General features: G+C 41.9%; 1 protein-coding gene across 1 annotated transcript in view; it reads right to left on the bottom strand.

The window, feature by feature from the left end:
- Nucleotides 1-2009: 2009 nt before the first annotated feature.
- LOC147899306 (uncharacterized) overlaps nucleotides 2010-13564 on the bottom strand; it is a 44715-nt gene continuing 33160 nt past the window's right edge. The window contains exons 6-13 of the mRNA XM_087377689.1: nucleotides 5879-5997; nucleotides 5633-5800; nucleotides 5261-5440; nucleotides 4345-4995; nucleotides 3699-4242; nucleotides 3528-3554; nucleotides 3111-3373; nucleotides 2010-2579 (exon numbers count right to left, since the gene is read on the bottom strand). Of these exons, the coding sequence (XP_087233815.1) occupies nucleotides 2163-2579; nucleotides 3111-3373; nucleotides 3528-3554; nucleotides 3699-4242; nucleotides 4345-4995; nucleotides 5261-5440; nucleotides 5633-5800; nucleotides 5879-5997 (2369 nt within the window). The 3' untranslated portion in view covers nucleotides 2010-2162. The remainder of the gene's footprint in view (nucleotides 2580-3110; nucleotides 3374-3527; nucleotides 3555-3698; nucleotides 4243-4344; nucleotides 4996-5260; nucleotides 5441-5632; nucleotides 5801-5878; nucleotides 5998-13564) is intronic.

Genomic DNA, 13564 nt, shown 5'->3' with positions numbered 1-13564 from the left:
TAGACTAATGACTCTTGCACAAGCCATCCCTCTACCATGCTTGCTTGGGTCTAGCTCTTATCCTTACAAATACCTTCAAAGTTTTTATAAATCATTCAAGGAAAAACATCTAACGACTATGAATTTTTCCTGCAATGGTGACCTCATCAACAACATGTACAAGCAGGTGCATTTGAGTCATCATAATGCTCTTCTCAAGAAAGAACACAACCGTGATGGAGTCTAATTGAACCAAAACCTAAAACCCCCATCAAATCCCCACAAGCCCCAAAATTCCCAAAACACAAAACCCAAATCTCCCATCAAATCCCCACAACCCCCAAAATGCTACGTCAAAGTCCAAAAAAATTACAGATTGATCAAAATTCCCAAAAAACAAAACCCAAAACCGCCTGAAACTTTGTTTATTCAGTATAACCATTAGTATAGTAGTTGGTATTTACCAATGGCTATACTGACTATTATACTGGCACTTTCTATCTTTGATTATTGATGAAAATGCCATTGATTATACCGATGATTCTTTGGGAAAAACCCTGCGGCCTCCCCTCCTACGATGCCACTTGTGTTTTTGGCTATTCTTGCTCCCTCTGTGCTTTTCACCTGCTTTTCACTTTGCATCCCCATCCCTTGCTCTAAAACAATCTCCCTCCCCCTTCCCACCTCTCCATTCTCTCCATCAATCTCCCTCTCCGAGTTGTAGCAAGTCCTCTTCCTTTTCCCTCAAGGTAAGTCATTCTCTGATCTCCCTCTGTCCATTTCAAGTTCACTTTCTTTTTTTGTTGTTTCTCTACCTTTTGTAGCTCTTCTCTCATGCTTTCCTCTCCCTTTTTCTTATGCTTCCCTCTCCCTTTCCTCTAGTTTCCCTCAAAACCATGAAAGAGATGAAAGAGTTACTTTATCTCATCTTTTCTTGCTTTTCATTACGTTGGATGCTTCTCTTTGGTCTCCTCTCCGTTCCTTTGCTTTGCTGCTCCTTCAAACTCTTGGTTTCGCTCACTAGTTTTCTTAAAAATGGTATGTTTGCTCTCTTTTGTAGGCAAAACCCCTAAATCCTGCATAGAAGACTCTGAGATCGCATCTGTTTCTTGAGATCCACGTAGGAAACATGGCTTTGCCTCCTTTTTTTCTTTTTTCTTTTTATGTTGTGCATTGGTCTGCAACCCTTATCTCCTATTCACTCTCTTCTCCTCCTCTTATACTCCCTTTCCCTCTCTTTTTTTCTGTTTTCCCTCTTCTTTCCCTATCTTCTTCTCTTCTTCTCTCCTTTTCCTTTCTTCTTCTCTATCCCTCTCTTCTTTTCTTCTTCTTCTCTTCCTATCTTATACTCTTTTCTCTCTTTCCCCTCCGTATCTTGTACTTTTCATTCTTTTCTTCTCTCTTATTCTTTCCCTCTCCTTACTTCTTCTTCTCTTTTCCTCTCTTATCCTCTTCCAATCTTTCATTGAAACTATATGGATGAGTCAAGGCATATTTTGATGGCTGTAACTACTCTATCAACACTATACTATCTTTTTCTACTAAACACCTTTTTTTGTGTAGAAAAAAATTTAAGTGATTAAGGTATATTAAATCAAACATTTGGAATTTACCCATGTTTACTAGTGTTAGATTAATTGGGCTATGATCTCTTCCTTTTTACCTAAGAAATGAACTCAATTTCTCCCTTATAAAATAAAGGCTTTTTCAATTACATTTCTCCTCAGGTGAAGTTATATGTACGAAGTGTTGAGATCGAAGGCCTTTGAAATAAGTATAAGTATAGATGAGAAAAGTAATAGAGTGAGAGCAATTCAAAATAGTCCCTAAATTTAAAGACTAGAGTGCCCTTCAAAGGGGTTTTTCCCTTCCCAAGAAGGGTAGGAGAGAGTGAACCTTTAAAAAAAGAAGTGCCACATTGGAACAAATTTCTTGTAGTCCCCTTTAAAACGATCTAAAACATAACTAGAAGGATGACTTCTAAATTACCTTTGGAAATGAAATTCTAGGTTGTCCTTGCCCTTCAAATTTGAGGCCTCATTCTTCTAGTGCCCTTCAAATAATGATTTAAAGACATGTTAACTAGAAGGATGCCTTCTAAATTACCCTTCAAAATAACATTCTAGGCTGCCCTTGAGACCCGAGGCCTCATTCTAAGACAAGAAATGTTTCAGAGTTATGATTCAATCCGTTGATTCTTCTTCTTTGTAGGGGAGTTGCAAGAACCCAACTTTGCAGTCAAAACGAAATGGTTGAAAATCTTGGATACCCTGCATTGTCACGTCATACGTTCCCACTATAAGAGCCTTCTTCATCCTCGCCCAATGTTTCCCATGCCTCCTATGAACACTTAAATCTGTAGAACTGCTTGCTGTTTGCCTCATTCGTGTTTTGACAATCTCCCTTAAGGACGGATAATGGCTGTTCATCCACTCCAATATTTCTGGGCCTCTCAATTTCGCCTCGAAAAGCTCTGGGTCAGCTTCCAATTGCCGTAATATCTCTTCGGTAGCTGGAGATACAGAAGTACGTGAGCGTAGTCGACTTCCTCCCTGATTTCGCTTCAAATCCAGTGGTACTTGAACTATTTCTGACCAATTCTGCACAATTCCAACGAGTTTAATGGACCTTTTCAACTCCTGCATACAATTGTTGCGATGAACTGATGACCTACAACGTTAACAAGTCACGGCGACGGACGGTTATATCAGATTGAACTGATGACCTACAACGTTTATAAGTCATGACGACGGATGGTTAACAGGTGTGAATATAATATCCGGCCTCTCTTGTCATATGCTCGGGTTAGTAACGATATTATATGCAGAGCACATGTAGTGCGATACGCAAAAATGAGGCTGCATTAGTTGGCTCCACAGTAATTCCTTTACGTAAGAATTCAAGCCAAATGCCAATGTACATGCAGGCAATATAATCCTGTATTATGAGACCAATCGGCAATTACGATCATCACCATATTGTTCAACGTAAGAATTCAAGCCAAATGCCTTTGTACATGCAGCACGCACTATTATCCTATCTAAAGAGACTAATTAGCAGCGTCGATCACCATATTGTTCAGTTCAGCTTTGCATTCAAAGCTACGGCGGGAGGAGTTCGCTGTGCCATACCTCGATAATGTCATCTATTTGCTCTCTCCATTGCCAACAAAAGAAGATCCATACTATTAATTGCCTCTTCCACCCTTTCATCGTACTCCTTAGTTCTGTTGGAGTCATAATACTCCTCACAAGACGGTGGTAATTCAGAAGGTTCTTCCAGGCACGAGGGCTCCTATATTCAGCGTATGTATGGTCCACCAAGTGCCGGAATGCCTCAATCTCACCTTTGGAATAATTTGAATCCAACACACTTATATTTCTAGCTCTCCAGCCTGAATAAACGGCGACAAACAGTACGGGATAACAGACTTCAGATTACTTCATCCATTCATATTTTCCCAAATCAGTTACGACGATGCGCTCAATATTGCTGAATGACTGCAAACATTCGACGTCTAATCCTCTTATTTAGGTACTATTAGGCACCTTTGTCCCGTTGATCAGTCGAAGGCCCTGCAAAAGAACCCCACGATATGAGCAATGCGCTTAAATATAAGAGTACTACAGCTAATTATTGCTTTTGCTAACAACAGATTTTGTTTCTGAGAACACTCTATGGATTCTGCTGAAATTCACAAATGGTAATTACGAGATCACCTCCTCCGATTTCGATTGTAGTATCGATCTGAATTTCTGTCTGATGTTCGATTTCGATTGTAGTATAGTTCTGAATTTCTGTCGGATCTTCTGAATCGTATTTGACTTCCTCGACTTCTTCAGGCCAATCGCTCACTTCTGTATTTCCGTGAAGCGCCTGATCCAAATTCCTGTCCGTGGCATTATTCTGATAGTCGGTTGGATCGTTGAGCAGCTCCCTCAGGAACTTGTTCTTTATTTCATCGACCCCCGGGTCTGGTAACACGATGGGGATTTGAAACATCTGACGCAGGAACGTCTTCCGTCCGTCCAAAGGTTCCCTTTTGTAACCAGACGTCGCTTGCAAAGAGCCCTGAACCGTATTTGTTATGGCGGTACGAAACTCCGTTTGCCCAGCATCGCTCGTAGAGCCCGGCGTTTGTATCACATCCTCAACTATTTCCTTGTCAATCGCTACCACAGCATTTATATCGCAACTTTTCAGGATTACGTTCAATGGAGCTAGCAGCTGCACTCCACAAATTTCAGTCATGGCTTTCATATTCTGAATTTCAGAAGAGCAAAAAAAAAAACAAGCTTCCTAACTACGCTACTCATGATGGGAGAGTTCTGTACTAAAAATTATGGGATGTCGCAGAGTACGCACCTCTTCTTTTCGTCTGTCCAGGTTGTCAATGAACACGACCACTCGCAGATTATCTTCCGGTGGAATCGTCTTTAAAGCGTCAGTTCTTTCCGCCGCATTGTCCAAGGAAGTGACTGGTGCCCACGGCCACAACCATGCAAACACTTTCCAGACTAAGAAGGTCGGCTTCATACACATATATTTTCGAAGAAATTTAATATCCTCTATCACTTGGTGCTGATAGCCCAATTTGGATTCATGCTCTGGCAACTGCGTGTATGTACGAAGCCGTTCACTGACGGGCTGCACTACACCAATGATTTTCTTTGAAACAAGCCAGACCACGCTGAAGAAAGTCACCGGCTGGGAACCGATTTTGAAGAACTCAAGCACTGCCTGATGTTGCTTTGGTATCGATAGCAATTTCCATAGTCCCCAGGCAATCAATAGACCCAGCAGCACGATCATTATGACTGGTAGTACCATCTTAAAGACAATATCACGAGGCTTCTTTTTACATGAATAGACCCAAGATGCCTGGAGTAATTGGGCAGCAGTCATGCAACCCTCCATCTTCTTTGAGATCTCTACTGCGAGGCCAGCCCACGCCTGGTCCTTGCTTTCATATTTCCATGCATTATACCACACTGTGAGAACAGCGGGTATATTGGCCTGTATTAGTAATCAAGAAGCTGCTTGTCAGTTTCTTTCAGCCGACGACAACATGAAGGTTTACCGATAAGGTACGTGACATGGCTGCATTCAAATCTACTACAACCCACAAAACAGGTGGCCTGTTACTTGCCCATGGCAATCACTAGAGTCTAGCTGATCAGAGATTGGAGACGAAATACAGGTGAGACACTAGCAATCCACAAAACAAGAATTGTAATTAAATGCCATGCGCAGGTCTGCAAACGGTAATAGATTCACTCACCTGGTTTCCACATTTTGCAAGCGCTAAACGTTCCCACATCCACGAAGATTCCTGCCTGTAATTCTCCAAGAAGGCCTCCACGGCTTTCTTTTCGTCCTCAATTTGCGTCTGTGAGAAGATTTCTTTTCTCTTTTCATCCACATACGTGGCAACTTTCAATATTAATTTCGCTTTTCGTCTCTGATGATATTGAACAAGATTAGGCTTAGCTTGGAAAGATAGACCATTCAAGACAAGTTGGTACAATTCTTCACCTAGCTAGCCTGAGTAATAGGACACAATTTTCTCAGGACGGGTGGAACGAACGCGATCGTGGAGCTGCTTATTTTGCCATTTATAGTTTGTGGAGAATTTATTTCGGTAACACTGTACCTCGAGTTTCCCTATCTCTCGTGCAGCTTGATGACGCAAACTCTTGGCTCTTTTGTTAAACCTTTCATCTTTTGTTAATGCACCCGAGAAGTTATTTTCTTCTGGTGGATCCCCTGAATCCTCCAATATGGCTTGCATTGCAGCCTTCTGCAGCAGTACTTGCTTGACCTGCAAGAGTACATTTCAAGAACATGAGACTGTACATTAGGATGACTATTAAAGCCTTACCTTATCTTAGGGGCGCACCTGAACCATAAGGCTGGATTTTCCCATCCCAGGACCTCCGAAGATGCCAATCGTGATGGGACTGCCCATATGCTGATTCAAAAGCAGTGCAGCTATGGCATCTCTGATAGCTTCTCTTCCTGTACGACCCGAATGTCAACCACTTTATGTCAAAACTTCCTTGCAAGTTCCAATGTGAAGCTTAAAGACATGCATTCAAATGAGCTTCAAATTAGTGTGCATCGGATTCTCAAGAACAGGACAGACCAACATTGGTCAAGTTCTCAACGGGATTTTATAATTTAAGAGTACTTTGATTTGGCTTGATGTGCTTTTCCTATCTATCTTAAAATTTTCAACCTCAACTTCAGGGGAGCTTCAGTTATCGATTGTGTCTCCAATTAGGTTGTCTCATTCTCACTAAAATGGATCTATACCAAGGCGTGCATACCATTGATAAAGGGGATGCAATTATTACATCAATTTCTGATAGACACGTAACCAAATCTTGCTTGAACTTTTCCAAACGTTCACATCTTCTCCTTTGAAGATGAGATTTAATTATGCCATTCTCAATGCTTTCCTTGTAGATTAGTGACGGGATTGTTGTACTTCTAGTACTTGATCAACTCTTTCATCCTATTATTGCTTCCATTTATGTCTAATATGATAACTTTCTAGTAGAAATAATATTCTATTAAGAAATATGAAACAATAATGGTCTCCTCAATTTAAACAAGCCTTATAAGACCTACAACATTGAAAACTACAACGTATGATTTTGTTCCAAAGAGAGCAGAATTATACTTAGAACTTTTACTACCATGACCCATGAGATATTTAAACATGCAACCATGATAAGAAACTTCATATCTAACATGCAATATGAAACAAGGATGCCAAATTACTAGACATAAGGCACACAAAAGCCACTTGTTCAAAACTATAGCTGATGGGAGATGCAGACCAGGATTTCGAGTTCAAATCATCTCCTTCGAAGTATATTGATTCCAAGGGATGCCATTGACCAACTTGCTTGCAGTCTAGTGTAATCACTTAGACAACCCCATTTGGAGTAGTTCTTTTCCTCTATAGGTTCCTTTGTTGTGGTATTTAGCTTTCCATATGTACTCTTGCACTATATAGACAAGCCCTAAATTTCCTTCATTGATCTTTTTACCAATTTTATGCATTAGGTTGCAAGCAATTAAAAAAAATTCTTTATTTTGATGCTAACATGGCATGGTAAGCTATCAATCAATTGCCAGTGACTTGCTCTAGGTTCATGAGGAATTCCTTTAGGATTGCTCACTATTAAGGTGCTTAATTATGGCTACGAAGAGCCTAAGGATCATATAGTCTACTAGGACTATTGTTTTGAGGCCTTTGATTATTAAAGGGGGGAAGTCCTATTTTCACCTCTAGGGTTGTCTTGTATGGCTATTCATTTATGTGTAGTTTGTGGTCCCAATTATCAGTGTACTTGCTATCATTTTTTTGGATATGTTGTAGAGCGACTTCTTTGGTGAATTCATCCTTATCATTAGCATGTGGAAAGTATAGGATTTTCTTCCAACTTATGATCATGAGCTTGAAGAGTACATGCAAGACTACTTTTGAATAAAGTGTGCACCTCGATCACTCACAATTTACAAGGGATTACCACATCGGGTAATGATTCATTCATAAAGAAAGTGATTGTTCTTCTAGGATGACTAGAGACGACGACTGTTCATGTTTAGGAAGTAATTCACGGCAACAACTATATTCTAGGCACTTGATTATAGAGGAGGATTCAAAAATCAAGATGTGAAGGAGAGAGAGTAACATAACAATTTTGTAGGAGTTTCTCTACTAGGAGGCCTTACAACGCATGGGACACTAGAAAGAAGGATTAGAAAGCTTGAGGCCCTCTATGACTTTAATTTAATGAAAGAAAGAGAACCCCTAGATTTCTCTAGATAGTAGTATGATGGACTTTTTATTTCAAAACAGAGAAAAGGAACTTCTATTAATGCTTAAAATCCAACCATACAAATTGGTAAAATTGAAAAGGTGCCAATCGTGGCCAAAAACAAAAATGGGTTAAAAGAAAACCCACCTATTGCCAGAGATCCCAACTCACTACTAGGGATTCTCTGTAACAGGGGCTAACAACCATGGTGGTGGACTATACAACCAACGAATCTGCTCTGACCAGCCATAACCACTCTCCGAGGTCCCACTGTATCTTGGTGAGAGGGCATCCCTCCCATAACCATAGTCTCTAGCAAGGGGCATCTAGGTCTATGATGCAAGAAGGGTTGATCAACCACTCCTTGCCCAAACGTCCCGCTACTCAGACACTCTACCAACCCACTTGGCCTAACACCCCATCCATCTCTTGATCCCTTGTGATCCAAGACTGCAGTAGTTCGCTCGGTCCCACATCATAGAACCACACGCTCGTGGGGGTTGGCAGCTGTGGGCACATCTGAATCCTCAGAGGTACACCCCTCCTAGAGAACTCTCCTAGCTAGTGTGTCGGAGTGAAAACCTACAGTCCCTCCCTCCAAGAGTCTGCTGCCTCTATCTCCACCATCCTTTGGCGGCCCCCTAAGAATCTAGAAGATTCAAATAATTTTTTTGAATTCTATAGAAATGTGACAAAATCGTATGTTTGATAATAAGGAGTTGATTCCAAGGAAAGGGATTTAATGTCCCCTGGATTGATTATATTGAATCATAGATAGACTATTAAAGTCTGGAGGATTTGTTGAATCACATGGACTGAGCTCTCCTATGGACCCTAATCTACTCTAATGACAATACTAATCTAAGGTGGATGAATCCTAAGAGTGATCATGATCTATAACTCAAGTCAATTAGGTTCCAAGATAGATTAGCTTGGACTCATAAAGAGAATCTTGAGATAGTGCAAAGTGCTTGATTGATATTACTTCAAATGAACCTCCCTTTTATAGGTGAGGGTACTTACATCCATATGCTTGCTCACATGTGGGATATCTCCTCCATGCCATGTGGCAGCTTGCCCTTTACTCATACCTTTGCTCTACATGTGCTCATGGCACCACAACTCTCAACACCTCCCCTTGGTGCCATGATCCTTTGGCTACTACAAGGTGGTCAGATGTGAGTTACAAATCCATCACCTCCCCTTAGTGCATGCATTGCTACTTAAGGTGGCCAAGTGTGGTTTTTACATGTCAATACCTCCCATGGGTGCTTTCATCGCTACTCTCAGGTGGTCAGGTTTGATTACAAAATATAGGCAAGGTTGGCAAGGTTTTTGTTTCTCAATACATTCCATTGATGTCACCTTTTGGCTCATGGCTTGATGATGATGCTGTGTAGTTGACTTGCTGGTTCTTCAATCTGCAATCTTCTTCCTTGTGTCCGAGCTTCTTGCAATGGTGACACTTTGGTTTGTTCTTCAATCTGCAGTCACTTTGATAGTGACCCATCCTTCCGCAATGGTAGCATTTCATTGATGTTTTATTGAATAGTGCTTGTTCTTCATTATAGCTATTGCATGTTGATGTCGATGTCGATGCCTTCAACTCTCTTTCTTTTTCGAGAAGAGAGGATACACATTCTTCAAACTTTGGATCTGGCAAATTCTTCAAAGTGGTTGTCAATGCACTATACTCTGCAAGCATGCTTTTAAGGAGAATTGCAAGTGCATCTTTCTCTCCTACTTTTGCATTTATGCCCTCTAGTTGGGTCATAATGCTTTTGATTTTGTTGACAAATTGTGCCATGGATTCATTGAAGCCCATGTGCATACCATAGAATTCAGTCTTAAGATGGATTTCTTGGTTTTTGGCTTTTGCACCAAACACTCTGTTCAACTCATTGGGACCATGCATCCTGAGTGCATCCTTGGCATGATCCTTAGAGTCTATATGATGAATTATGTTTGGACCCAAGTGCAATCCAATGAGTGATAGTGCTGCTTCATCTTTTTCCTTCCAAGCATCATTTTGTGCAGTGGGTATGTCTTCTTTTACAATCTTCCAAAGCTTTTGGTGCATCAGGAGATATCTCATTTGTATAGACCATGTGTGAAATCCATCCCCGGTGAACTTCTCAATAGTTGGGGTGTGGATTACCATTGCAAAGGTCTTACCAGTTGATGATACTTTCAAATCTGGCAGTGTCTAATTGCATACAGAAAATATGAGTTGACAAGCGTGTAGAGCTCAAAAAACTAGTTTGAATTTGCTCCGATGCTCGACGCTGTGGAGATTTGGAGAAGGTGATGCTGTTTCGTTGAGTGAGATGTAGGAGAGGCTACAACCCTTGGCTGTAGATAGTAGGAGAAGGCTGGTCTGCAGATGGAATGCTTGTGGGTCAGCTGCATGAGCTTTGGCGCAATGAAGTTGCAGGTGGTGAAGGAGATGCAGGCGGTCGTTAAGACATTGAAGCTGAAGTCGCTGCTGCTAGCTTTGGTGGATCTGCTAGTGTAGCTGAGGCTATAGAATTCATTTGATGGGCGTGCTTCTTGTGACTCGGGAGCAGGGATAGGCCGCATCGCGATGGACTGGAGCAACCATTTGGTGAAGGAGAGACTTTGTATGGAGCATGCTGCAGCTAAGGTCGTTGTTGGAGAAGCTCTAGAACCAGATGGGATGGAGCTGGCTGAAGGCAAATGATTTGGAGAGGTCTACCTTTCACAGTCCATCATGAAGGCGCTACTAGGAGCATGAGCTGTTGGAGGTTGTAGGCACGTTGGCTATGGAGACGCTTGGAAGCATGAAGGTGCTTTTCTTTTTTGGTCATCGAGGTCACATAACTGAGCTTGCCTTGCTCACACCTCTCTCAACACTCATGAAATGGACCTCTCAAGAACCATAATCACTTAAAGTAGCTCTCTCTCTCTCTCTCTCTCTCTCAACTATCAGAAGAAGAACATAGGTCTCTCTTTCACTCGATCTCTCAACGGAAGAGATATCTCTCAGATGTAGACGGAAATCTCTCAAAAAAAAATCTACATCTAATCTAGGAGAGCTAGGACCTAAGCTCTGATACCATGTTGAATCACATGGACCGAGCTCTCCTATGGACCCTAATCTACTCTAATGATAATACTAATCTAGTGGATGAATCCTAAGAGTGATCATGATCTATAACTCAAGTATGATTAGGTTCCAAGATAGATTAGCTTGGACTCATAAAGAGAATCTTGAGATAAGTGCAAAGTGCTTGATTGATATTACTTCAAATGAACCTCCCTTTTATAGGTGAGGGTACTTACATCCATATGCTTGCTCACATGTGGGATATCTCCTCCATGCCATGTGGTAGCTTGCCCTTTACTCATACCTTTGCTCTACATGTGCTCATGGCACCACAACTCTCAATAGGATTGTCGCAGCAAACTTGCCCTTGTCTCATTAGAAGAGGACCGTTTAATGATAGATCGAGCTCGTAAGATAGAATGTTTCTTATCACAACCTAGCAATGCAATTTCCCCGATGCAACCATGGAAAACCGGGCTAATAAGAGCATAAGCAAGTGATACGACTTAAGGTGGATGAGAAAGGACCTCTAATCATGCCTCTACCTCTGCTAGGAGTCTAGACCATGTTCGTAGGGAGCGAGCTAGGCCATTGTCCCATTGTGCCCAGCAAATGTGTAGCCACTTCCCTAGCATCAAACCATCTTGGTCTCTGACCTCTGGGTGCTAGATAAGTGGCTGGCGTGCAAACTCCTCTGCATACCAGGGGTTGAATCAGATGAGACCTCTTGAGATCCACTACCAAATCCTCAAGAGACTCCTCATCAAGGGTGAGCCCTTCCCTGTGAGAGGGGCCTCCGAAAAAGATCCACCTGTGGGATGACTTCCACTGACCACCTGTGCAAGGGGTGTTCCTCAAGAGACCGCAGTATAGGAGATGTTTCCAAGGCTCCCTACTTGGAGTGAGACCCTTGACTATCAACTTGTCCAACAGGGCTCTGCTCGTCATCTCTGGATCTATAATACCCAGGCCTCCCTGTGCCTATGGTAGTATCACTATCTACCACACAACTCTAGCTCTAGTGTTGCGAGTGCCATTTGATCCTGTCTAAAGGAAGTTACGGACCAAGCATCTCAATTGTCCCATGCAACCCCTGTGAAAACACCAACAAGAGGCTATATACTAGATTGTGGCCAATAGGACTTGGTTAGACACCAAGGCCCTTCCTACAAGAGAGAGCTTGGTTGAGCTCCAATAAAGAAGCTTGCACCTCACACTCTCAAGGACCAGGGCCATCTGCTACTCTATGGAGATGTCAATGCCCACACGACATCCTAAGTACCTCATCGATTGGCCATTTGGGATCCACCTGAAGTCTATCAATGTGCCCCACCGAAGAATGTCTTGAGACTCCTTAGTCTTATTGAAAGAAAACCAACTGATTTGCCTTAGTTGATCCTTGCGCCTGAGGCAGTGCAATAAACCTTAAGAGCCCCCCTGACCACATCTAGGCTCTACTTCGAGCCCTCCACATACAAGGTTGTATCATATGCAAACTATGAGTCTAGAAGCTTCTCCTCTTGTCTAATCGATAGCCTCATCCCTCTGAAGCCAACCATCTATGACCTCAAGAAATAGCCTAATGCCTCCGCGACAAAGAGAAAGAGGAAGGGAGCCAGTGGGTAGTCCTGTCTCATAGAGTGGGTGAGCGGGAAGGCCTCCCCGGTGAACCCACTCATCATCTGACTGGAACTCCTTGCATACAAGGCGGAGATCCCTCTGATCCACTTGTCTGAGAAGCCTAATCTCTGAGTCATGCCCTCCAAGAAGGACCACCTTACTCGATCGCAAGCCTTCTCAAAATCTAGCAACATGATCGCAAGGGGCTGTGCCTCCTCCCTGGCCCAATCCAGTGCCTCCCAAAAGGTGAAGATGTTGTCGAGGATGCTATGCTCTTGGACAACAAAACCTATCTGTGTGTTATGGATTATGTCGACTAGATGGGGTCATAGCCACAAACTCAAGACCTTGGCTAAGATCTTGTAGGCAGTGTCTAGCAGAGTGATCGGTCTCCACTATCAAATGTCTACATGGTCCCCTCCCTTTAGGAAGTATGATGATCTTTAATGGAGGATAATTTAATGCGCTTGCAATTTTCCAACGTAGGATGTTTGCAAACAAGGAACACCATCTCACATTTAGTCTTGAGTTATGGGCTAATTAGAGATGGGTGAAGAACAAAACATGGCAAAATAAGCCCCCATAAGATATGATAATGAGACTAAAGAAAATATGACTCATGGAGATGAATACCATCATGAAAAATGCACTAGATGCATTCCATCATGCAAAGGTACCATTGTTGACAGAATATGGACCATTTGACTGCATTTTGGGGGTCATAATATTAAGAAACCCTAGAAATGATGAGGATGAAAAGACCCCTTTTTAAATTCAAAATAATGGGTTTTTCAAAAATTCAATTAAAAATCCCAACATGTAAATAGATTTTAGTAAATCTATAATTTTTTTAAATTTTTGAATTTCTAAAACTAAGCATCAAGGGGCCATCTTGAGAACACATTACTATTAATAGATTATTGTATCCTCTAAGTTATAAGCTAAGTCATTTATGCTAGCTAGGCTAGGCTAAACCCTAGCCTAGCTAGTCTTAAATAGGGACCTATTGAAAAGGTGAAATAGTGAGCAAAATCTTATTTGCTAATATGCCCATCCTCCTAGGCAA

Source organism: Dipteris shenzhenensis, chromosome 8, assembly GCF_047967505.1.
Source record: "Dipteris shenzhenensis isolate YYH24624 ecotype China chromosome 8, Dip_SZ_1.0, whole genome shotgun sequence".
In the NCBI taxonomy this organism is placed as follows: Eukaryota; Viridiplantae; Streptophyta; class Polypodiopsida; order Gleicheniales; family Dipteridaceae; genus Dipteris; species Dipteris shenzhenensis.
This window is presented reverse-complemented; position numbering and strand designations above follow the sequence as displayed.